The sequence below is a fragment of the Psittacula echo genome (assembly GCF_963264785.1).
Source record: "Psittacula echo genome assembly, chromosome: 5".
Taxonomy (NCBI): Eukaryota; Metazoa; Chordata; class Aves; order Psittaciformes; family Psittacidae; genus Psittacula; species Psittacula echo.
Genome location: NC_137739.1, coordinates 31,656,173 through 31,681,505, shown reverse-complemented (window position 1 = coordinate 31,681,505; position 25,333 = coordinate 31,656,173). Strand labels below are relative to the sequence as shown.

Genomic DNA, 25,333 nt, shown 5'->3' with positions numbered 1-25,333 from the left:
CAAATGAGCATTTTGTCTGAGCCCTACAATTTCACTTCTGCTGTATGGTATAAATGCACCAACAGAACAAAAGAAAACCTGCCCAGTGCACAAGGGTAATGAATGAGATAAAGCCCTAATTCCCATCTTCATTTTTAATCCTGGGAAAGAGGGGGGCGGAGAGGAGCAGTAAATCATCTGCTCACATTACTCAGGATCCACGCTGGAACAGGGGTTCAGTTTGGCTACTGCAAACCATGTGGTTAATGTCTGGGATGGTCACTCATGTGCAGCAGACCTGTCAGGGCATCGCTCCCTCCCCACGCGGTGTGTCTCGGTAGGGACACGTTTCAGACAAATTCCCATCTGCTCACTGGGACAGCCTGAGCATGAGCGCCGCCCCTCACTCCAGAAAATCCCAAGGGATAGAACCACCTTCCTTGCTCCTTCCTGACTCCAGAGCAGCACACGCAGTTCTCTGCACAGTAGAGCATCATGGCTGATGTCAGAAAGAGCTGCGGCGCTTCATTCACACCCTGTGTCACCTCTTCTCTTGATGAAAGGAAAGCAGCAGCAAAGCAGGAAGTGGGTCTGTGCTGCTTATTTTTTCTTCTCTCTGATTTCTCATCTTTCCTTAAAAAGAAGTGATCTGTTAGCGGTTGCCGTTCCATGAGGAGAAGCAGAGATCCACCAGGAAACTCAGAAGAAAGGACAGAGAGGTATAATTTAATAGAAACAGCAGCAGGCAAGAGTCCCAGAAAGAACAGTTCACCCCAGCACGAAGAGAAAACTTCAGAGTCAGTTTCCAGAGGGAAGACTGTGAAGAGCTCGAGGAAACAAGACCATAATAATTGTAGAAAAATAAGTTATCGTGTCCATCAGTGCGGGATACGCAAGGGTCAGCTCTGGCATACTCAGGCAACGGGAGTGCTTTGGAGACTAGAAAACAGTCTTTTCTAAGAAGGTTGGATACAAAAATACAGAAGGATTTAGTGAGCTTCCTTATCATCATTTGTAGCAAGACAAAGCCTATGGATAGAGCTGGAGAAATCCTATAACATACAAAGGCAGAATCAGGTTGAGATTCCTGAGAGAAGTGGCCCATTTTGTACAGTAACTCCACACCCACTGTCTGTGCTGACCAGAGGAAGGACCTCCTGGGCTGGGATACAGCCCCATCACGCGTCCTTCAGGAGACAACCATTCCCGGGGCAGCTCTCTCTAATTACCCTCATGTTGCTTCAGCCTCCTTTCCCCCTGCAAGCCCTCTGCAGTGCAGGAGCTGGTGGCAGCGGCACAGTGTGGGGGCACTGGTGATGCTAGGTGAGGAATCAACATTGTGCAGCTTTGAATAGGAGACTGAACTGCATTTCTCTGTTCAGTTCTCTTCATATACAGAGACAACAGGAGAACAGTAGTTTCAGGAACACAAAAAGTGCATGTGTCAAACCAAGAGTTTAAAATGACAAGTCTTACAAGAGATCCCTCACCTTTATTTTTCCTGTTTTGAAGTGGCTGAAACACACTTCTAAAGACAAAATAAAAGCACAGGATGAGCTGGTCAAGGAAACATGTGGTTCACTTCCTAGCATCTTCTACCGCATATTTCAGTGGCAGCCAACTCCTGGCTAGAAGCTAGTTGTGGCTAATGGAGTGTATAAGAACAGGTCCTGCCTCTGGACCTGGCAAGTGGTGCCGGCAACTGTGTTGCACTGGGAAAATGGGCTGAGCCCCTTGCAGGTCCCATGTGAGCCAGGGAAGAAGCTGCTGGTTCCATGTGCTGGCACAGGATTTGGGGCAGGTTGCCAAGGGGCAAGGGAGAAGCTGGCAGGCAACTTGCCAAGAACTGGGGAAGCAATAAGAGAAAACACATGGGGGCTGGCATGGGGGACAGACAGCCTGGCCTCCCCTGATCTCCACATCATAGAACTGGCAGGAACAGCCCTTAACGGATTTAACAGTGGCTGCTGTGCATTGAGCTGTCCTGCTCACAGGTGGGGGAAAACCAGGCTGACTGCCCCCAGCACTGCTCACCAGCTGGTTTCTTCCAAGACAAGACCCGTGCACAACTCAGAAGTTGTTGCTGCACACATAAGCACAGACATGGCCACTGGGTCTTTCAGAGCTACCCATGGAGCTAGGAAACTTTTCTCCCAAACAAAAGGACAGATTCACATCTCTTTCTCTCCCAAAATACCCCTTGCATGGCTTTCTTCAGGAACTCTACCCGAGCAGGTGGGCAGAAAATGGCGTACATAGAGGGCAGGTGACATTTCTCCCAAGTATGTATTCACACTAACCTCTGTTTATTTTCTGCAATAGGAAGATTATTCCAGCATAAGATTTCATAATAATTAATTCTAAGAAACATTAATACATTAATGCTAGTTCTCACCCTCCCGCATGTTGCTGGAGTTGAACTGCCAATATTTATTTTGACGTAAGCTGCACATACATTCAAAGCGCCAACCATAACTACATCATTCAGACTTCCCAAACCTCAGAGGATTTCACTTCCCCTCCTGTCCTGCAAAGGGCAGTTTGTGTGCTGAAGGCTTCCTCTTGCTGCTGGGGCATTCCACGCCGTAAATTTTACACCGAGATCATTAAAGATATAGAAGGGATCTTGTTAAGGCTAAAGCAACACGAGTCATTCCACACCACACAAACACGGATTTTCTCACTCCTTTTCAACCTTTCCAGAAGCCTGACACCCACAAGACCAAGGAGCAGCAGAGCCGGGCACGCACGAATGCTGCTGCTCAAGACAACCCGAGCTTCTAAAGGCGGGAGGAAGAGGGCGCTGCTCTTCTTCACATCAGCCCTATGGCAGTCCAGCAGGAACTGCTAACAAGTAACAGAGAGCCTGTTGTTGCTCCCCGGAAGGCACGGCGCTGATGGGATGAGATGCTGGCTCTGAGAGGTAGGCGAGGGCAAGGAGATCATGGAGACAAAGCCTCGCAGCTGGGTTCCGCACTGAAAAAGATCACATTCACAATCATGCAATGCGGTTGGGATGCCTGGCTCATCCTAGTTGATGAAAGATGCTGTGCAATAGCTAGATTCAGTCTCTTCATGGACCCAGCTCAGAGTGCCTGGACAAAGTAGAGCTTGTCAACAAACTGTAAAACCAGAGCTTCAGCATCAACGACAGGGCATGCCGGGCTGAACAGCAACCTCCCCACCAGGCTGCTGCATAACTTTGCTTTCCTGTTGGCTGCTTGAGATAGTTCACAGCCGTCCCTGACAAAGCGGTTATGGACTCGCCACATTAAGGGAGCCATGAGATGTTTTGACTGTCGTTAGCCACTGGACTAATGGCACCTAAAAAGGAGAGTATCCAAGACATCGATGAAGTGCCATTGCAAGAGCAGGAATAGCACCGAATTTGCTCCAGCAGAGATATGCCATTGTTTTCACACCCCACATATTTGCTTCGCCTGGTCAGCAATGTTCTCACTTTCTGCAGCATAAAGGACAAAGGCTCTGCACAGCACCCATTACAGAGCCCCAGCTGTGCTAGCAGACAGCAATTTTTCAGCGTTGTTTGAACACAAAGGAGTCCATTCTTAGTCCAATATATAATAAATACTCCAATATAACAATCCATTTCTATCCACCAACGCACTGAAGTACCTGCTTAAATACTTTGCTGAACTTTGGACTGCAAGCAAACGGCTCCCTGAGCAAAACTCTTCCTTCCCAGCATGGCAACAAGTCACTTCTTACTACACAAAACATCAGTATGCACCCAAAATTGTATGGGATATTTGTTAGGGCAACAGTATGAAGCAAAGCCTTTTCAATGCTTAATGTATACATCAGCCTGGGAAACTCAGGAGATCTGTGGTTGCTTTTAGATCTGTGTGGCTAATTAATTATAAGGCAGCTGGCCTAATTTTGACTTGAGTGAACACCTTGAACATCAGTGGAGATGCAGCTGAGATACCTGATACCCAGAATGACATCCACACCTGGCTACCCTCTTGGAAGTAGTTTACTAACCTGATTCTAACTTGGCAGCAAGAAGTTTTAAATATTTACCCATCAATTGCTGCAAACATGGAGCAATAGGTTGCCATTTCCCCCCCCAAACTTTCCTTTCAAACTAATACATTATTCTCAGAAACATTTGGTGCCATGGGCAGGTGCCCACAACGAGCCGGGAAAAGGTCACATCACATTAATTTTCCACTGGGATATAAGAAGCGCCTCACTCTCTGTTAGCCAAGGTGGTTATGTCCAGGGTTGTGTTCCCCACAACCCCGTGTCTTCGTCATTGTGAAATGCACACTGGCTCCAGGATAAATATTGAAGTGTCCAGGGTCAGCGAAGCACAGGTATTTGAAAGCTCCCTGCCACAGGGGGGAACTCTTGGTCCTGAAAGCAGTTCCGCAAACCTTTTAACAGCTCTAAGCTTTCTCTTGCTCTCTAGCTAGAGAACTTTCCTCTGCCCAAGTATAAATCTGCTGCAAAGGCATTCCAGATGCTTTGGAGTGGTACGATTCCTAAACAGCAGTACTTTGGGAGAGGGAGGGGGAACTCCTTAGGCAAGCTCTGTGAAATTTACCTTCCAGAGAACATAAACCTCAAAACATAATTTGAAACTGAGGAAAAAAAAAAAAAAGAAAAAGGGTTGAAGGATTGCTTTGTTTCTGGAACAGGACTAGCACAGGTCATGCTGAAGCAGCACTGCCTTTTGGAAGGTTCCAGTTTACATACATGGCATACCCAGTTTACCAGGTGATGACGACAAAGAGGGCAGAGGAGCTCCAGTGATGAAATAAGCAAGTGACTTAAACAGAACTGGAATTCCCCACCTCTTCTGCAAAAGGTCTGAGAACAGGTGCTTGCTTCAACCCGTGCCAATGTGGGATTCACCACAGAACAACATTCTTACCCTACTTTTTAAAAGACTGACCGTGAACCTCTTCTGCCTCTGTCAGCTGAAGCAGTATTCACAGAGGGGGTTCATTTGCAAATATTTCCACCTTCTCACGGAGCTCAGATCTAAGATTTGCACCCGTCTCTCAGAGAAGAGAAAGAAGGGGTAGGCTGCTTTGTACGGGTTCTTTATCAAGTCTGGAATTGCTCTGGTTTCCCAACAAACCAATATTCAAGGAACTTACAATTCAAATGCTTTAACATATATAAAATTCTGGAACTTAAAGCATTCAAATCCTGAGTTCATCAAATACATCTAAATATCTTTATTTTGGGACTTTAAAGTAAATCAAAATCTGAGCCTCAGATATTTTACAGCTTCCATTTAAGATAAAAATATAATTTACACCAACTTTAGAGAGGAGGTCACCACAGTGTTAGTCAAACACAGGATCTCCCACCTCTGTGGAGCTCTTATGCTTATTTTATGGAGCCAAGACTCCAACACTCTCAAGTGCTGCAAGTATAAGTGAACTACCATTGTATCCCCCTCCACACGGCACATACAAAACTGCAGCAACTCATAACGGGTGAGATTTAGTGAGCCATGTTACTGGATACTCAGCGCTAAGATTTGCTAACACACAGAGTCATCAACAGTACTTCAATGTAACTCTCCTAACACAGGGGTTGTGTTTGCCGTGTTGTGGTTTGGTTAAACATCTCCACCTTCAAGTCTAGTCAACTGAAAGATACTTTAGCTCACGCTATGTCTGAAAAGGAAGCCAGCTGCCCCAGGAGAGTGGGAGCATGTGCACTGCGGCTATGAATGATGAGACACACATTGCTATTGATAACTGGTGCTTTGAGGTGTTTCTGCCCTACCTTGGGTATAATTTACAGCAAGATCATCTGTCCAGCCACTGATAGGAGTCAAGTTGCGATCGAGCGGAGCAACCTCCCCTGAAATAAGGGAGGAAATCAGTAGCTGATTATACACACAATTTTATTTCCAAAGACAAATGTTCAGAGTCCATTATTGACATCTCTTAGAACTGAGTCATGAGAGGGATGGGGTCAGGCAGAGTGCCAGAATCAATCACTCTTCTTAGAAGTAAATAACAGCAACTGAATTTAGACATTCACAGCCCATTTCCTCCAGCTTCCTTTGAGGTTTAGTCTGCTTGGAAATCAACAACTGGCAGCCAGCACATTTCCTTGCTTGTAATTTGGAAAAGGTTGATCAGAGGCAGTGGTTACAACCAAGAGCTGCTAAATGAAAAAAATCTGAATGGTGTATTTTGGCTAATGGTACCAATGCCCTTAGGAAAGCTGCCTAGAGCTCCTGTTACAGCTACCCCAAAGAACATTTCCCTCCTTGGCGCATGTGTCCTGCAGAGAGTTGCCAGTGGACTGGGAAATACTCCTTCAGATCCCACCAAAGCTGCTGAAGCCAGCCCAAGACAGCAAGATGATCTTCCTGGGTACATTCACACGTCTGGGCAGGAAGACAGAAGCACACCATGAACCATGGAGTTAACGAAGCTCCCAAGTTTCAGCCCATTGTTTTAGGCCTGCTGCTACTTAAGACCTAACCCAAAACCCATGGCTGTTTGTCAGCACCGGTTTTAATAGGACTTTTTATTTCTTAGGGCCACATGCTGCCCTCTTGTGGGGAGCCCTGTGGATGGTGCCCCGCTGCCTTGGCACAGCCCCGAGCCCTGTGACACAGCCAGTATGAACAGGGCAGGTAACACAGGTTGATGCACTCTACCAACATCCCCAGGAACATGTAAGCCACCACAACCTATGCCTCATTATCACAGATCCCCAGATCCTCAAAAATCTTATTTGAGCCTCTCCGCAATATGCCAGACAAGAAGGGATCCTGAGAGGTGTCTGAGGGAGGGACAAGGCTCTGGCATTTTACATGAAGGTGTGCCAGAGCATGCGCCCACAGCATCCCTGAGCCACAGCATCTTCTGCATCAAATTTTACTTCTCCATTACTGCATGCAGAAACACAACCTTCTGGGGCAGAGCGCTATGGGCCTTTGTTACCCACTCCAAGAGCAAATGGTCAAATTGGACATATGTCCTACGCACAGCTGGGACAGGTATTTGTAATGTGCTTATTTCAGCGCTGCTGCATCAACCTCACACCACAGGCAGTGGCTTGAGGGACTTTCTGGACTAGCTGAGGAAGACAGCAATGCCTGCAGTGTTGAGTGTTCAGTTCCTAAAGCAAAGCTTCCTTCTTCCACTGAATGAAGTTGCTGTTCTCAGCATGGATGAGCCTTTTCAGGGTTTTACTTTCGTAAGTTTGCTGAGAGAATTAGCACCTACGGGAGCCAGGGCGCGACAGTTATGCTATGTAAGCCAGACAGGCCCCCTGAGCACTTTTCTGCCAGTCCTATTTTTTAATAACTGCTGTTTCTCAGCTTTTCCACACAGCCCCTCACACCAGCACTACATCAATAACAGCAAACTGAGGGCCACCCAAATTCACGAGCAGGGCTGTGGCACAGGCAGGATTGTCTGCTGGACACAGAGATGCTGAATTCTCGGTTTTCTGGAGTGCTTTCTTAATTTCCACATTAAACCCCAGAAACATCTTTATCTCCGCTCCTGCCCTAAGCTGCTATTCATGTCTGGGTTTTACCCCAGGCAGCACCTCCAGAAGCCAGCAGAGCTGTCATTTTGTGACAGAGCTTTTAACTGGTGACGGGACAAGTGTAGCTACAGGGCCTGATCACAGAGAGGGTGCAAGACAGAGGCTACCACAGTGACTCGCAACTCCTGACCTCTGGCTCCAAATCCAGAGCATACACACACACACACACACACACACACACATATGTGTATTTAACATATCTCTACACCTCTCCATCTCCTGAACTTATTTCCAGATAGAGATTCTCCGTCCAACTCACATCAAGGCTCCTTGCTTAGTATTATTTTGTTCCATTTCTTCTAGCACAGCAAGCAGGAAAGAATGCACAAACAACATATTCATGCTACCACTGCTATATTAGATTTGGGCAAAAATGACAAAGCTTTCTTTAAAGCTAGTCAAGCATAAACTTGCTCGGTACGTAAGTGTTTCATGGATGTTTGTAGTGCTCTTGGTATAACATGAACAGTTGAACTACTAAACAACAAATTGCACCTCAAGTGACCACTTCAGAATATTTCAGCTTCCCATGCATCTTTTTCTGTCCTTAAAGCTATGAACCTTTTATTTCCTGATCCCCTAATCATCCCAGATAGGAAACTTCATGGCACATGATTAATATCCAGGTTTGAAAGCCCACATTGCCTACTGAATAAACTTCGCAGTGAAAAAAGGTTTTGGTTGCATTGGCTCAAGTCAGTGCGAGGGTGTTTCCTTAATGAATTTCAAATTTATAGACATGTTCAATACGGAAAAAAAGATTTCAAGGTCACCTTTTCTGACCTATTTCTTTTACTGTGTGCTGAACAGGCTATACTTCACAGACTTCAGAAAACATTATTACTCTTCCAAATTTGTTTTATCAGAACAAAGCTGCACTAACATTTAAACAAAGATTTTTCTTTTTCTTCTACACTTAAAGTGGTTTAATAAAATAGTTTAAAAAAGCAACATGCAGAAAGTCAAATGTAATTTGCACTGACTTGGAGAGAAACTAGATGAACTGACCTTTTGACAGTGGAATCTGTCCCTTGAATACTCTTAACTCCTTCTGGTCTTCCCACAGGTGCTATATCTGCATCACTGCTCACACAGATGTTCTACAATGACAGCAGAATATATGTTGTGGAAAGCAGAGCTCCACAACAGAAAGTGAAAACCTGCCTATGAGCAAAAGAGTTTTTCAAACTAAATGGGCAATAACAAGCTGTGTTGTAAGACAGATTGGTTTCAGGGATGCACAGAAACACACCTACTTGTACCACTAAATTTGGTTGAAGTTCTCTAAGAAGTACTTGCTCGCTCCTCCAGCAGAAGTCTTCCACACAGTTTAAATGGAGCAGAATTAAAAGATGTATATTTTAGTTGTGTCAGGTTTTACCTTCAGCATCTAATGCATTTACAGGATGTCATCTATATGCATGATAGAAAAAGTATTACCATATAAGTTTCTTTAATTCAGAAATATTTGCAGGCCACTATCCTTGCATTCTGTTACCAAGGATTATTGTAACACCATTCCTTCCTGCTTACCCACATCAGACCTCTTCTAATTCCTTGGATTTAAATAAGCTTCAAATCTTGCTCTTTATATTCTGTTATTACTTATTTCTGTTATGTAAACACCCAAAGGTCCCAATCAGCATTTCAGCTCCCACTGCTCTGGGAGTTCACAAGACATTTCACATCGACATTCCCCATGACATTCCCCATCCTGGAGGGTATATGAGCATTCATGTGTCCATCACTGCGAGGTGGCAGAAGTTACAATGTCAGGAAGAATATCTGAGCAACAGAGTTTTCTGCTGTGATTAGCCTGTAATCATCATACTTTTCTATGACCCCTATATTTCTGTATGTCGTTTACTTTGCTGTCTTTTACATATAAACAAACCAGTGTCAGCTTTCTACAGCTAAGAGCTGAATTGTATCTTCCAAAAGTGCCCCCAGATGAACCCGGATAGCTACATTCAGTTTAATGCAAATCAGTTCTTGTCACTGTGATCAATGGAAGCTAAAGGTCAAACAAACATCTGAATAAATTAAGGAGAAGATATCTTGATTATTTTTATAGAACTTTGGTAGATTGACTACAATTCATAATCTCACTGTAAAGCACAGAAACAAATATAGAAAAACTATTAAAAATCGTTGTAGATCAATTAATTTATAATTTCCTGTGACTTCTTTAATTCTAAGAAATTAAATTGGTGGATTTAATGAAAAGCTCTGATGAAACTGTGGTGTAATCTTAAAAATATTCTGGGAGTTTGTGTCTTAACACAGCTTTTCACCCTGTTCTGGTTTGGTTTCATTATTATTTGTAAGTTTAATCAAGGGGGGTTGGGAGGGTGTTTGTTTTTTCAATTTTTTAGAAAAAGATCAGATTAATAAACCAACTAATAAAATACTTTGAAGTTACTTTATGTAGTTTATTCTGCCTTCATAGAGCTGGTTACAACAGGCCAGTGGAGTCCAGCTCATCATACAGGAGAAATTTTTAGCATCATTATTAGAATTGGTACCCGTATAATTCTGGTATTACACTAACCAGAAATATATGCACCACTAAACATACAAAGAGCTGTATCTTTATGGGTATAGATGCAGGCTAATAATATATTACATGAAACAGTAAGCAGATGTTCCCAGGATAGTCTATCTGATGTGCAATAACTTGCTGCACAACCATTCATTTTGACACAAAACTATTATTTAGGACAGCAAAGACAATTAAAAATATTACTCAAGGTTTTCATGCAACTAAGAATTCACTGGTTTATTTCTGTTATTAAAAGTAACAGTCTGAAACATTTTACATTAATTTACATTATGAAAAAAGATGCTTATGCTTATCTCATGTAGGTGACGTTAAGTCACTCAGTTAACACTAATTCTTATTTCAAAAGTTAAATCCGTTTTTATAAGGTTAAACATTTTTTGAATCATTTGTTGCCAAAAAAATATCAGTCTACAACCACACAGAAAGTAGAAATTAAAATTTGTACAGAGCCACTACCATCACTATGAAGATACAATGCCAAGTGTTACAGCATTCTGCAACAGTTATCACTTCTCCCAACATTTAAGATGGCAAAAATTTCCTCTTCACTTTTTACTGCACACACAGGATCAACAGTAAAAGGGGAAATTTTGATTCATAATGTTAGATCAAGGGAAAGAGAAGTGCTTCTGAATCATTTACTTTTTATATAGAAAACGAACAGGGCTGTGGAGCAAGGATTCTTCAAGAAAAGGCAGGTTTTTCTCCTCAGCCTTAAACTGTACACCACACTTAGACACAGACAATGAAAATGTCCTGTGCACAAAGGAGGAATGGAGATGCACTACTGAGACCCACTGTACAGACTGAAAGCAAGACACTGGTCCCAGAGCAGCTGGGCAGAGCTGGAACAGTATGACTACAAGATGAGGTGCAGTGCAACAAGCCCGGAGTTCAAGTCAGTAACTCGTGCACAAAGCAAGAAAGCCCAATTTCACAAATTAAAAATAAATGGATGTTTCACAGCTTTTGTTTTCTTGAACCCTTGTTGAAACCAATCACTCCGATTTGTGTGTCATTCAGCAACATAAACAGTAAGTGTTCAGATCTGTAGCCTTCTTGGGAGGGAACACAGCAATAACTGGCTTGCTTCCCTGGGCAGAGAGCACACAGACCACAGCAAAGCCACTTTGCTGGGCTTGGCCCAGAAGCTGGCACACCACGGTCCTCTCCTCCCAGTGCCCCACCAGCAGAACCCATGCACTCAGAGCAGAAATGCAGCGTCTCACCATTTCAAAGTGCTCCATTGCCACATAGAGATGGTGGGTCATTGCAATTCACTGACACATTGCATCTGGCACTAGAAGCCACAAAGAGCAGAGAGGTAGGGGCTGCTCAGCCAGAGGGAAACTATCTTGAAATACCTTCCTGAGATCTCACCACCACAATACACTTCTCCACAGACATAGCAAGCTTTTCTCAACACCCTTCCTCTTGTTTTGGCATCCCTTAGCCATTCCTCTCACCAACCACACTGCCTCATACCTTCTTCTAGGTAACCCCTGTCCTCCCTTTCCCATGAAGGCAGCAGGGACCTTGTCCAGGATGAAACACACCAGGCAGGAACACACAAGGACTTGGGTTCCTTCCCTTCTGTTCTACTAATTCACCCCCTGCCTCCCTTCTTCTGCCCAAGCCTTTTGCTCCCCTCTACTACAGGCTTGACAGCCCTACCGCTGGAATGGGTGCTCATCACCCTGTCACACAAACCCAGAAGCAGCTCTTGAGCTGGAGCAGGAGCCCCAAAGCAGCCAGCTATGACACCGCTCACCCTCTTGGCAGCAACACAAGACATTTCCCTTCTCCACCCACAGCATGGCAATTCTGTCAGGGCAATAGCAAAAGAAACACAGCATCACATGAACCCCATCCCTAGGAGCTCTGCTCCCCAGCTGTAGCCTGTGGCCACTGCCCCTTTCCATCACAGCATGATTAAGACATGCCCTTAACACATGACAGGTTGCACTGCCACACATGCTGTAGAATAGGGCTACCATGCCACAATAGTTCAGCAAGGCTGCATTTGGTAGTATTTGTTTGCTCCAAACAGTATAGGGAAGAGATTCAGACCCTGGCTCTTGATGAGCATTTCATCTGTCGCAATGTGGGCAGAGTATTATTCACGTAAAACAGTTGAATACCACATACTAATGCAATGAAACCCAGGGAGATCTGAAAGGGAGCATTTGTCCTACACCGTGAATTTTCAGTACCTTTCCTAAGGGGGCACAGAGAGGAAGTTTGGTACCCACTGGCACTGCCAGTGACTAAAAGGTAGAAGTCATAAGTCTATTTCCAAATAAGCAGAATTGCAGCCATCTGCCTTCAAGATAGAAGGCCCAGAAGGTACATTACACCAAGGAAATGGTTTGCACGGCCAGAGGACAGTGATGTAATGCAAGGGTGGACAGAAAAGCACCAAGACAATATTTTGATCAACATAGTTCTCTCTATGGGCCCTTTCAGTATACCCTTCTGTCACATAAGACACAACCTGAGGAAAAGGACACAGAGCTTGGGAATCTTGAACAGCATTTTGCCGTAGATCACTTTGTGGCCACAGTCTGGCTGAGGAATACCTTTGTACAGCTACTTCTCTCCAGCAAGACAAGGAAAGCAGTCCTTCTCTGCTCCACAAGGTCATTGCAAGGTGCTCAGACAAGATAAGGAATGTAAGGATTGAGACTCATATAAGAACCTTATACAAGTTTAAACAGTGATGTACAAATGCATAACCTATTCAAAGCCTGCATTTAAAATGGGGCTTATGTGTTCACCTGCAGGTGCTCAAAGGACAGATTTTTACGCTACTTGGAAAAGCCAATGCCTCATGTTGTCCCAGGCCTAGGCACAAGGAGAGCATTGGGATTTAGCAAAGAATCTGTTCTGCTGTAACATCTGCAGCCAGCCCAAAATGGAAGTGTCCAGCAGGTCACAGTCTATTTTCCATTACTTTGGTGCCCTGGTTTTATTCTGGTATCACTCTGTTTAAACCAGTGGATCATCAGCATGAACACAGTTTGATCCAGACCCAGAGCATTCAAGCTAATATTCAACCCTTTGCTTATTCCTCCATTTTCCTCATACAATATATAGTTCAGAGAAAAATTATACCTTGTGCAATTCTTGGACGCACTGGTTTGGACTAAAACTATTCCAATCTTAGCTCTGAATTTCCTTTGTAGCAAAAATTAAGAGAGACATCGATCTTCTTCTCACTTTCAGCAAGACCAAACATGAACACAGCTTTGTTGAGGTAACATGCATTAATGGCAGCCCCGGAGTTCATCCCAAACCACACTACTTAGACTGTCTGTCCACATTAGCTTTTAGAGTTACTGATGAAGCAACAGGGCAAAGCTCTACAAACTTCTGCTTGGCACCATTTAGTTATAGAAATGACGGACAGTCTCTAATTCAGAGACCCATGAAGCATCCTTGGTACCCAAAAGGTATTATCTGGAAAGGAATCAAAATTCTGTTCAACAAAATATTTATATTAGCTGAGAAAGCCAAACTGTGCCAAGAACAGAGCTGGCAAGCTTCCCTCGAGTTTCTCTGCCAGTGTGTAAAGCACAGAAAGCAGCCCCACCTACCACAACCCCTCTGTGCATGCCCAGGGCTGGTTAGTTTTTAAGTACGGTGCCAACTATTTGTAAGGCCTCAAAAATCTGGAAACTTTTGAGCGGAGCAGCCGAATGAAGGATCTTGGGAACATCTCTCTTGACTCCTGGGCTGTGTACTTGAAGTAGTTCTGTGGATGTGCCAACACATCAAACAGTGCTTTTATCAGTTTCTTGTCCTAGAAAAAGGAAAGCAGATTTTACAGTAATCCCGCAGCGGAGTTAGGGTTGGTATTACCAAATCTTAATGACTGATTAATTCATAAAATATTATGGGCATTTTGATTTTCAAGTACTAATTTTTCTGAGGCTCAGAAACTACTGGAGCAAGGCTGACATTCAAGCCACAGGGAAGTCACTGGAGTTCCACATTTATTATTACCAGCACCAGGGTTACTTCCATCCTCATACTTTCAACAACAACAAGCAAACAAGAAAATAAACAAACAAAAAATAACAAACAAAACCCCAACCAACCAAACAAGCGTAAACACTGGATCTGATATCCAACACAAGAAAGGTTTACTTGGGAACTTGCCCATACAACTATCACCTCATCAAGTGTCAAAGAAAGGAAATCCATAAAGAGATTTTTTTTTTGTCCAGGAAGGGAAAGCCCTTACTGATTTACAGGCTACAAGGAGCAGTACCAAGTGTTTCTCCAACAGATTAAATCCCATGCCCCTCAGTTTGCTTCACTCATTCCTTCAGCACAGCCTATATGACGCTTGAGGGGATATCTTCACCTTAGATTTCCCTTGTAGGTCTGATCCACCTTTATTTTCCCTAGCAAAGGGTCACCCCACTGATTCACCCCACTTCCTTGAAGTGGCATGTGTCTAGGGCACCAAGGAACAGATCTGATGCAGAACAGGAAGCAAATTCACCTGCATAAAAGTGTAATTTTCAATCAAAACCAACATGTTTAGTGGAAGCAATATACCTTAAGTATTTCTTGATGATTTTCAGATGCATAAAGTCTGCCATCCCGAACAATGTCTTCTATTAGTTCTTGGTAATCCTCTATGGGGAATGTACACAAGAGAGGAATTTGCAGGTTCACTTTGGTTACACATGTAAGCCCTGCCTCCAAAAGAACCAGTGCTACTTGACCCTCACATTAGTAGTTAGAAAATATTCCAAATGTTCTTCTGTAAATAAACTACAAATACTGTTTACTATGAAAACAGTGTACTCTGCCGAGCTGCTCAGCATCAATCTGTCAAAAGCAAAAGAAATCATAATGCATTTAGGACTGTAGTGCACACGGTAACCAAGTAGCCTGCTTCAAACCAACTGCATTGCAGAAATTTATCCATGAGTACACACAACCTGGTATTGGCTTTTTTTCTTTTACAGTAAGAAAGGAAAAAAAAAAAGCCCAAATGGTAAGAGGAAACTTTCTTAAAAGACAACTCCCGTGGTCAATCAAAACTTCAAATGCTTCAAAACGAGAGGTTTCCCCTAAAAAAATTAATTATCCATTGTTGATGAAACCCTGCAGACCATGAGTCTGCAAGGATGAGTCCTTTACAATCAATCCAGTATGCACACAAACGTGCATTAGCATTTTCACATCGCTTATGCTGAAGGGCAAAGCCTCAGCTCCAGTTTCACTCCTGGTGACTTTGACTAGGATAGGGTGAAACTCTTGCCCCTCAGGTTTCTTTTCAATATAGACATTTTAGTATCTGGTACTAGAATACAGATGGTAGCAACAACATGATAAATCTGAGGCACTTGGACTTTGCCCAATTCCTAACTGGGGGTGCACTGCAATCCAGAACTGGGAAGGCACAGAAATGCAGGTCAGAGCCCAGAATCCCAGCTCTTTGTTTAGGTCTGCGGAAGACTAGAAAAACAGTGGCACTTAAGACTGCAGTGCAAAGCAGAATTCCTTAAACCAGCCTTAAATAAGAACAGCTACTGGAAGTAGTCTTATAACAACACTGTTGAGAGTGCTGAGTAACCCTGCTGCTTAGCGGCATCAAGGAGCCCATCAAGGAGTTCTGCACTGCTGCAGCTGCACTAGTCCACCTTGGCTTAGCTGCTCACATCTGCTTACCATCGTATGTTACATAAGGAACTTGGAATCCTTTGGCACTGTTTCCTTCATTCGACTTGAACTGGATCCACAACTTCTTAGACCTAGAAGTGAAAGCTATAGGGCGCTCATAGGTTTGACAGGTTTCATACGTGGTTACAGAGTTGGAAGAAGCTTTCAAAGAAAACACACAATAGGCAGTTATCTGACAATGCTTCATATTAATGCACAATTAGAAAATAGGTTAAGCTATCATAACAAATGCTTTCTGGTGTTAAGAAAACTTGAAATGTGGCAGGCCATTAGTGGATGATCAAAGTTAAGGAATATTCTCCCTTTTCCTAAAAAAAACAAAACAAAACAAAACAAAAACAAAAACAAAAACAAACAAAAAAAAAAAAACAAAAACAAACAAACAAAAAAAAAAAAACCAAAAAACACAAAACAAAACAACAAACCAACCACCACAGTCTACTGTTTAAGGGATCTGCCTATACCAGAAACTGAAGCTGTTTATTCACATATCAGCCACCTGTAGGGACTAGCAAGCACCTCCTCTTTCCTAACCCAGGCTAGAATTGCTTAGCATAATTCATATCTAGATAGCTTGAACCATACACCCCTTCCTAACAGTATTTCTCTCACAGTTCACTGATGCATCATAGCCTTGCACCCTAGTTTTACCTGAACCTATGGAGTAATGTTACCAAATAGGATTTCTCAATTTGTCATTTAAAGAAGTTTCTACTCATAAGTAGAGGCCAGCCAGGCTACATTTCATTTATATAAATAGCATGCGAGAAACCTGTGGTGCACACCAAGATAGATACCATATGCCTCAGCAGATATTTCAGACTTACAGCTTTTTCGCATCACTAGGTAGTCTCCACACTCATCTTCTATTGGTAAAAATATTTCTGGAACCACAATCAGAATACGGCGCTTTGGTGGTGGGTTAATGTTCCAGGTGCACTCAGTGTTTGCAGGATAGTCCCCAGGATAGTTTGGTGATTCAATATATCCAGTGTAATCTCCCAGTTCACCTCCACACTGCTTATCTGAAAAAGCAATACAGTATGCAAGACTAGGCAAAGTGAGGTCATCCTACAGCTCTCTCTACAATCACTGTCAGAAAACAGGACATAGGTGACAGACACAAAAACTTTTCTGTCTGCATCTGACGCAGGTACAGTTCCCTTTGCCAGCTTCATTTCATGCTGCTGCCTGCATCTACCTTTGTGTTTTAATCAACACTGAGACAGAAAATACAGACCAGTCACTGTTAACACAGCAGGTGCTATCAACCAAGTCACAGCCAAGTGGCAAGGCACTTGTAAGAGAACAAAGAAATGGTATAGCAAGGATGCTCCACTTGCTTGTATCAGACAGAACATCTTTATAGAAGTATCAGCTGAAGTCTAACTGGAGTCTGAGGGGCCCTGCTCAGGCATCATGCTTGCAGCAGCACATAACAGGAAGTATAGATGGCCCTTTCTCTGCACAGATCAGCACTGCTGGCAGTAAGAGAGGGTGAACTCCAGTGCAGGATGCTTTGCCTTGTGCTTCCTAGCAGCCTGTGGCCACCAAAACACCATAGCACCATAACAGTGATGTGCGGGTGTGACATGCCCAGGGAACAGATGCTTTAAGTGTGATATGCATCTGCATGTATACAAGTGGCTCCAGAGGTTCTTCTGAGGAATTACTTCTCTGCTCTCTACTTTCCTTTTTTAATTTACCCTCAGCTACCTGCACTACAGTTACCATAATCTGTAACAGTGTTTCTTTTTGTAATTGCCTCTTTCAAAGGTTGTTATTCAGAAGAAAACTAGGGCTATTAAATTTTGTAAGCCACTTTCCATTCCTTTTAATAGAAGGGAAAGAAATCAGAATGCCAAGGAGACAAACTCTGTCTGCTATATCATGGGATAAAAGATATAATAGTAAGATACAGAGTGGCCCAGCACCAACTGGCAAGACACAATCATCACTTACCTTAACAAGAATGATGGAACCCATCTGCAGAAATGGTCTCTCATGGACCTCAGTAAGCCATGTGGGATGAGATGCTGGCAGGCAGCAAAAGAGGAGCAACACCACTGCCTTCTCTCCAAGCTCCCTGAAGCAAAGCTAAATTTTTACCTTAGGGCCATTCTGAATATTAATGGCCCAATATTTTTATTTGTAAGAGATCATCAAAACCATCTTGTTATACTTACTTTTACACTGTGTTATATTTGTCGACCCATCAAAATCAGTAGTGGTGTTTCCAGGGCATGAAATGCAATAATTTTGTCCAAACTCAGGCTGGTATGTTCCAACTGTGCAGCGAATACACCGATGGGTTGTGGTATTATAAAAATGGCCTGGTGAACACTGAACTGGATGGTAATTAAATATGCAGCATAGTTAAAAAATTGGCAGCAGCACATGAAATTTTGTGCATTTTTAAAGGACCTAGTATAATTTCAGTAACTGAAATGCCATGTTCATAAACTGTGAGGGCTATAAAGCAGAGCAATTGAACAGATTTTAGTTTGTCAGGTCACTTCGTGAAAGTTCAGAAGTCCTAAATGCAACACTGTAAAGTAGTTCTGTGGGGAAGCAGTAAGAAAATCATGCGCCCCATGATGTTGTAAGCAGGACACCAAGTAGAATAGTGTGTTACCAAATGGTCTTGTCACTGACATTTAACTTGGAATTATGTGGAAATGTATGTGGAAATACTAACTAAACCTTTCTTTCTTGCCTGCTTATGCCAAGCAGCATGTGCATTGCTGCTTCATCCTAGTCTACCCTGGTGATGAGATTACCACAAGCAGAGATGAAAGACTCTGGCCTTCTGCAAGTGGCATATTACATCAATATTAGTGACTAAATTGATATATTGCCTTCTTCTCTCATGATCACACGCTGTCTTGCAACAACAGGCTGTGAGTCAGGGTACAGCCACCTCCACCAGATCTGTTGCTACTTTATTTCATCATGTCATGCAAATCATCATGTTAGCTAGACATATAAGCTATAGCCCTCACAGGACTTGCTGAGAGTACCTCCTGCATCACCAAAGAGACCCCATTCTGACATACAAACTCTTTCATAAACATTACAGATTTTATAGAAGTTTTAGACATAGAAGAAAAATCTTTTCTAGTTGACCTGCAACTTTTTTTTTCTACTTCTCTGCATACAGTCAGGAAGATTTCTTTCTCTCAATGCAATCTGAGACCCCAAACACCTTTGCTTACATCTCTCATATGCTTCCTTTCATTTGATTTTGTTTAGCTATTATGCATCTGAATCTTTGCCCATCATCATCCGTACTGGAACCTTACAGACAGCAGTCAAAAGCATCAGCTATATCTTTGCTCTTAACTCCATCACCACCTTGCTTCTTTTTCCTTGCCCTTTGTGGGACTAAAATAAATTAAAATATTTTCCTATTCCTTTACCTCATTTGGCAAGTTTACCTCTGTCAGGTTAACCATCAAAATGATTTACTAACTTGCCTTTCAAATGTAGTTTTCTGCATTGCACAGTCCCTTTTTTCTATTCCTTTTAAGCTCTGCTTACTCCCACATAACCCTAGTCTTACTGAGCTTTGTAAGCTAGCTTACCCTGGAGTCCTTCCTTACATGCTCCACCCCCAATCCAAATGCTTCAGATACAAGTTCCAAATATTTCTTGCATCTGTGAGTCCATGTCTCATGTGGCCTCTTCCACATGCAAATCCCTGAGGTCTTCATTCCAGTTAATACAAATAAATTCCTTTAATCTCCACTCTGTTTCGAAAACTGAAGCTCATTTATAGACCTGTTTTTATTTATGTTAAATAAAACTGAAATCAGTTCCTCTTATCTCGATCCAAGGTTTTTAACATGGTTTTTTAGTATCACAGTATCACAGTATCGTTTCAACTTTACAAAATTAAGTATGAAACAACAGCATTTGTGGGTTCAGTAATTCTTCACTGAAGAAATCTATTAGCTATCACATTGTTAACAGTAATATTAATTCTTCAACCATTCTTCAAAATTCTTCTATTATGTTGCAATTTTCAATAGTAAACATATCTTGAGTGACACTAGAGAGATCTCTTAATCCAAACCACTACCAAATGTTTGCATCAGGAACATATTTCTATCCCTTATTTCTAAACTACAGCAGTAGATTTTCTATTAACACTTCTTATTCAGCTGATTTTAATGTAAGTCATTGGCTTTTACCCATGCTTTAAGACACTGAGTAAACAGTTATACTGATCAACATTTCATCTCTCTCCATAGACACGTATTTTTAACAGCATTTTCAAGGACAACTTCATAGCTGTCTTGCAGCTTTTTACATTTTAGGTAACTAAGATGCTAACAAAATTCTTTCATATTTAAAGAGAGGGTCTCTACCTGATTTTCACTCCTGTGAGGAAAACCTTGGGAGCTGACTGCATGTTAGCCCCACTGAGATCAAATTTAGAGGGCTATCTGAGGTACTGCATGGTTAACCTGAATGTTAGCTTTTTAGGTATATCCCAAGGCATCCAAGCCAGTTTCTCATTATGAAGATGAAGAAATTATTTTCTTACTTATCCTCCAGAACTGCAACTCCCTCCTTCACATTTTCGCATTGCTGCTATGCTCAAACCCCAAATGTCAATATAACATACTGGCCTTGATTTTCTTGGAGACTTTTTTTTTCTCCCCCCTGCTCCTTTATGCAACTCTTCACAGACCAACAACTTCCCTGATCAACTTCCATGTACTTCTCAAGCCCTTTTCAAGCCCGGTATGAAAATCAATTATAAAAGGAATTGAGGATTTATTGATTTTTTCTGCAGCCAGGCCAGGCCAGCCAACTATGAGACCCCTGGAAGGAATGATCCTTGAAAAGAGGATGACCCTTCTTTGAATACCCCACTTGTAGCAGCAGCAGTTACTTTTCCCTTGGAGCAAAACAATTCACCAAATAAATCTTAACCTTACCTTTAGTCTCACAGTCCTGAAACAAGGACGCACTGCTGTGTCTTGTTGTTAGACCTCCTCCACAAGGAAAGCAGGATACTCTTCCAGCTTCAGGCTGGTATGTTCCAAGGGGACATGGCAAACAGGGTTTGAAGCCATCAGGAGAATATTCACCTGGTGAGCACTGATCTACATGAGGAAGAACACACTTGCTTTAACCTGTACATTATAGATGAAAGTACATTAGTGAGCCTTCACATGACCTGAAACTCAAAGGTGAAACTGCTGTCCTCTTTACCTGGGAGTGGGAACCAGAATTTCAGAATTGAATGCTAGCAACAGATAGAACTCAATACATACAATGTACCCTGTAAAACTGAAACAGACACTGATACACTCTGGTGTAGTGAGCTCTTCTGTGAGCTAGAATGGATTTTGTGCTTTGTTTCCAGGCTACGCTGGACACTAGGCCTGTTCAGTACTCTCCATACATCTATACAGAGCAGTTATAGAGTGATTATCTCTTCTTTCTAGCTAATAAAACTCTTTATGAAATAATTAGCACTGAACCTAAGGTGCCAAAAATGTACTTCCAGATTTCTATAAGTATTCTACTCTTAATATTATTGAATATTCATACTTCAAAACTCTTGGTGTTACTGAATTATGTGAAAACCTCAAGCACAACAAGTAATCATGCATATTCACTCAACTAAACATTATGAGTGCCTCAGACTTTTAAAGTGCAAATATTCTTCCTATTCCTCTGATACTGGTTCTTTTAAGGATTATCTGTGCACCGAACAATGTCTAGGTAGCGCTAAGGCAATCCAACTAATTTTACTTAAACACGCACCTCAATATTATCTAACAACTCCAGCAATATTTACAGGTAACTGAAAAATGCTGGTTTTCAAGCTTTTCACAAAAGGACTGGTTCAGTGCCAGTTTTTAATAATTATCCTGCTCTAGAAAGGCACAAAACACTGTTGCAGTTGTTCAGCTGTGCTGAAAAATTCTGTCCTTTTCAAGACCTGTTACGATAATAAACTGTTAGTTTTAGTTTATAGCTTCAATAAATCACCCAGTGAATAGCTGTTTTGTTAGGAAGTTAAATTGGCCTTGGCTTCATTTCAGGATATACAACTAACAACAAGCAGGGCATTAACTACCGGTCATGATCAATGATGAAAAGCTTTGTTTATGGCTGATATACTGAGTAGAATAGTGAGTGTTCCTCCTTAGCTTAAAAATAAAATACACTAGGTTAAGCAATGCTCTATAGCTTATCAATGAAAGCTAATGAGGAAGTCTTAGCTCTAGGTTCTAACTTTTTCCACCACACATGACTTCTGCTTTCATAAGGACACACATTCATTTGCTCCCACACTTTTCAAGCTTTTTTTCACTTCATTTATAAACATTCCTACAGAACACTCATCTCTCTACTCTTTGTGCAACTCAACAAACACAAATGAATTAAGGCTTTCATTACGGCACTTCTAATAAGGTAAGGAAAGAGCACTATTTACCATTTCATAACAAGGAAAGACAATCAAGGTTATTAAAGGTGACTTTCAGAAGTGGCTACTGACTTCAGAACCCAGAAGCAATGGAAAGACCAGCGCAAATCTTCTTTCAAAAACCTCTATGGCTCTATGAGAAATCAGAGCTCTGAGTGGCCTTACTACAGACTATTAACTATCTGCTCTCTCGTCTTAACCTGTTTTTTTTACCCTTCCTTTTAATCACATGTCAAGTTTGGAGTGGTTTGGTTTGGGTTTGTTTTGGTTTTTTTTTCAGTGTGTGAGTGTGTGTTTTGGTTTTGTTTTGAACAGAATGCTACTTTACTTCCTGAACTTGCTCAGACTCCAGCGTAACAGTAGGTTGGCTAACAGAGCTCAAAGGAAACCTGTCCCAGGCATGAACCAAGTCCACCACTTACATGGAAATGTTACATTTCAAAACTTATCCCATCAGATCTCTTTCATCAACTTTATCATCTGCACCTTACTTTCCTTGAAATTGCATGTTGTAAAATGGTAGAGTTCTCTGTGGAACAAAACTGAGTTAATCTAAATCTTCCAAGATTATTTAGCAAAATGACTAATTTTTTTAAATTGCATTGAGAAAGTAAACTTAGATCTCCACAGACATCAATGAGATTCTCAATACAGGGCATTCTTAGATGCATTGGGTGACTGAATTCTGAGAGCAAGAGAAAGATAAGGCACCAGACAGTCTGTTTCTGTGCCTTACATCTATATTGAGACACACTGAGAGCTCCAGCTGATTTCTGGTTTCCAGGATTCTGAGGACTGCAGGAAGAGGTACAAGTTAGTTGTCCTTCTCCATCCTGTTAAGTTTTATTAGGGCATAAAACACAACTTTCTCATTCCTCATCATAGTATATTCCCACACTTCAGCCAATTAGCAATAAGAAAAAAATCTCAAGTCTCTAACATTTTGTTTGTGGGTACAAAGTCAAATTAGGTGGTCAGCAGCTAGACTACTTGATAAAGCTCAAGGTGATATCAAGACTATGCTTATACAAGCATTAGGGCAGATCAACTGTCAGGACTTCTGCAATTTGACAGTTTCTGAGCACTGAAAGAAGGCTGACGTTTTGTTTCAACTTTGCTCAGCAGTAATCTGAGGTCCATTACACTTCACTGGAGCTACAATGCAATTGCTTCAGGCCCCGTTTCTTTCCCTCCTATCTTCTACTTGCACTGGCTGCCCCAGGTCATTTGTGACCCAGGTCAAATATGGCAGGTGAGCAGGATGGTAGGCAATGCTTGTGACAGCATCCACAGAAGGAATACAGGTCTGAGACAGGAAAAGGCAGGAAGTGTGTAAAATCAGCCTGGGCCAAAACAAAACTTTTCCATTTGATCTGAACTAATCGATTCCCTGTAAACAGCTCCCAGTTCCTCCTCATCTTCCACCCAGAAATATTCCAGAGGTCACCCGTCTAACCCCACTGAAGCACAGAGCAGGCATAACGAGAAAAGCCTGTTTAGAAGCTCACAGCACTCACTAGAACCCAGTTTAGCATAACAAAACAGACTTAGTGTTAGATTCAATCATAATAACATTAATTATAGGAACATTATGTCAACACAGAAATCATCCCATGGAAATCCATAGGACTGTGCATGAAATCAGGGTGATACAAATAAGCCCTTTTAAAAAAAAACCAAACCACCAACAAAAACACACAAAAAAAATCATTTGTTTAAATGAAACCAAACATTTCACAAAACTAGAAACTGCATGGTCCCACCTGACACATGGGAAATACCCAGTTGAAACAAGATCTGGAGATTTGCAAATAATGACATTAAATCAGAATTCCACTGGCTGGCCTCGCTCTGTTTTCAGAAACCTGATTGTTTTTCTCCAAATGAACAAAAGAATCAATTGCCTCTAGTAGACTTCATTTCTGCAGCCACTGTCTTTGTCCTCAATACCCTTTAAAAAACAGATCTTGAGTCTCATGCAGCTGTTTTAAAGAAGGGAAAAAAAAAGTGAAAGCTTTTCTGATGCAAAAATGTGAAGAAAAGGGGAGGAGGGAGAAGAGAGGGGCCCACAGGGAACCAGGATTAACAGTTACAAAGACATTTAAAGGCTCTTCCCCTCTTTTCAGCAGGTTAGCCTTTGAGCATTTGCTCCTATAGACAAATGCTGTAGTATCTCAGTGGCTGAGAAGGTCATGATAAAGAAGGTCATGATCCACCAATTCACCATTTTCTTCGGAATGATGCCTTGACTTTACAAGGAAAATCACCAACAACTGAAGCAAACTGATTCTGAAGCAGCACCCTTTAAGCTATTGTGTTGTAGCAGTTCACGTATTTAGGACACTTGAGATGGTTAAATATGCTAAGGATTTATGTCTTAAATCTATGACTGTCAGAGCAAGCATGTCAGCAGAAAAAATAGCACCCCTCCTCTCATTTGATAATTCATTTCTTCTTGTCAGATTTTTATAAAATTATCTCACCAAAAGTGTGAAACCAAATGCAGTTTAATTTACTGCTGCAGCTGCAGGTCAGTTCTTCAACGCAAGAGCTGTCAGAGAAGAAGCTGGACTTTCCCTCTTATGCTGCTGAGATACCACTAATGTTTGAGACAGCACTGCACCAGGAGATGCCTACCACAGGAAGAGTACCAGTACAAGACTGTCTGAATCAGTATCTAACCTACATACTCCAAGTATTTTGTTTAAAAAAAAAAAAAAGAAAAAGTAGTTGAAAATTAACTAAAACCTGCACTTGACTGTCTGCATCACGGAAGACTTTCCCTAGACTTATTAAGTTCCCTCACTGCTTCCTACTCCTCTGATCAGACTGAGCGAAATCCCCTTGCCAAAGTTCTCTGCCTGTCTAGAGACCACATATACCACCTGCACTGAATCAGTCTGCTGACCTGGTATCTCTTTCTGCCCAGAATCATTAGCATGTTCAGATAAGCATGCCCCCAGTCCTGTCCAGAAGTTCTCAGCAGTTCTGCAAAACAACCAGATCAAAACAAAACACCCCCCCCCCCAACTCTCTCACACACATCCCTGAGCTAGCTTCTTCGTCTTCTTCCACACTGTTCCCAC

The 25,333-nt window shown here is 42.1% G+C and overlaps 1 protein-coding gene across 16 annotated transcripts in view; it reads right to left on the bottom strand.

The window, feature by feature from the left end:
• Window positions 1–13,504: 13,504 nt before the first annotated feature.
• DENND5A (DENN domain containing 5A) overlaps window positions 13,505–25,333 on the bottom strand; it is a 116,937-nt gene continuing 105,108 nt past the window's right edge. For 15 of the 16 annotated variants that reach the window (XM_080617455.1, XM_080617445.1, XM_080617457.1 and 12 more), the window contains 6 exons: window positions 20,746–20,913; window positions 17,986–18,147; window positions 16,627–16,824; window positions 15,788–15,940; window positions 14,666–14,745; window positions 13,505–13,901 (listed from right to left, as the gene is read on the bottom strand). In XM_080617455.1, the coding sequence (XP_080473581.1) occupies window positions 13,749–13,901; window positions 14,666–14,745; window positions 15,788–15,940; window positions 16,627–16,824; window positions 17,986–18,147; window positions 20,746–20,913 (914 nt within the window). In that variant the 3' untranslated portion in view covers window positions 13,505–13,748. Of the gene's footprint in view, window positions 13,902–14,665; window positions 14,746–15,787; window positions 15,941–16,626; window positions 16,825–17,761; window positions 17,886–17,985; window positions 18,148–20,745; window positions 20,914–25,333 lie in introns of those variants that run through there. The other variant, XM_080617461.1, reaches the window with a different exon arrangement.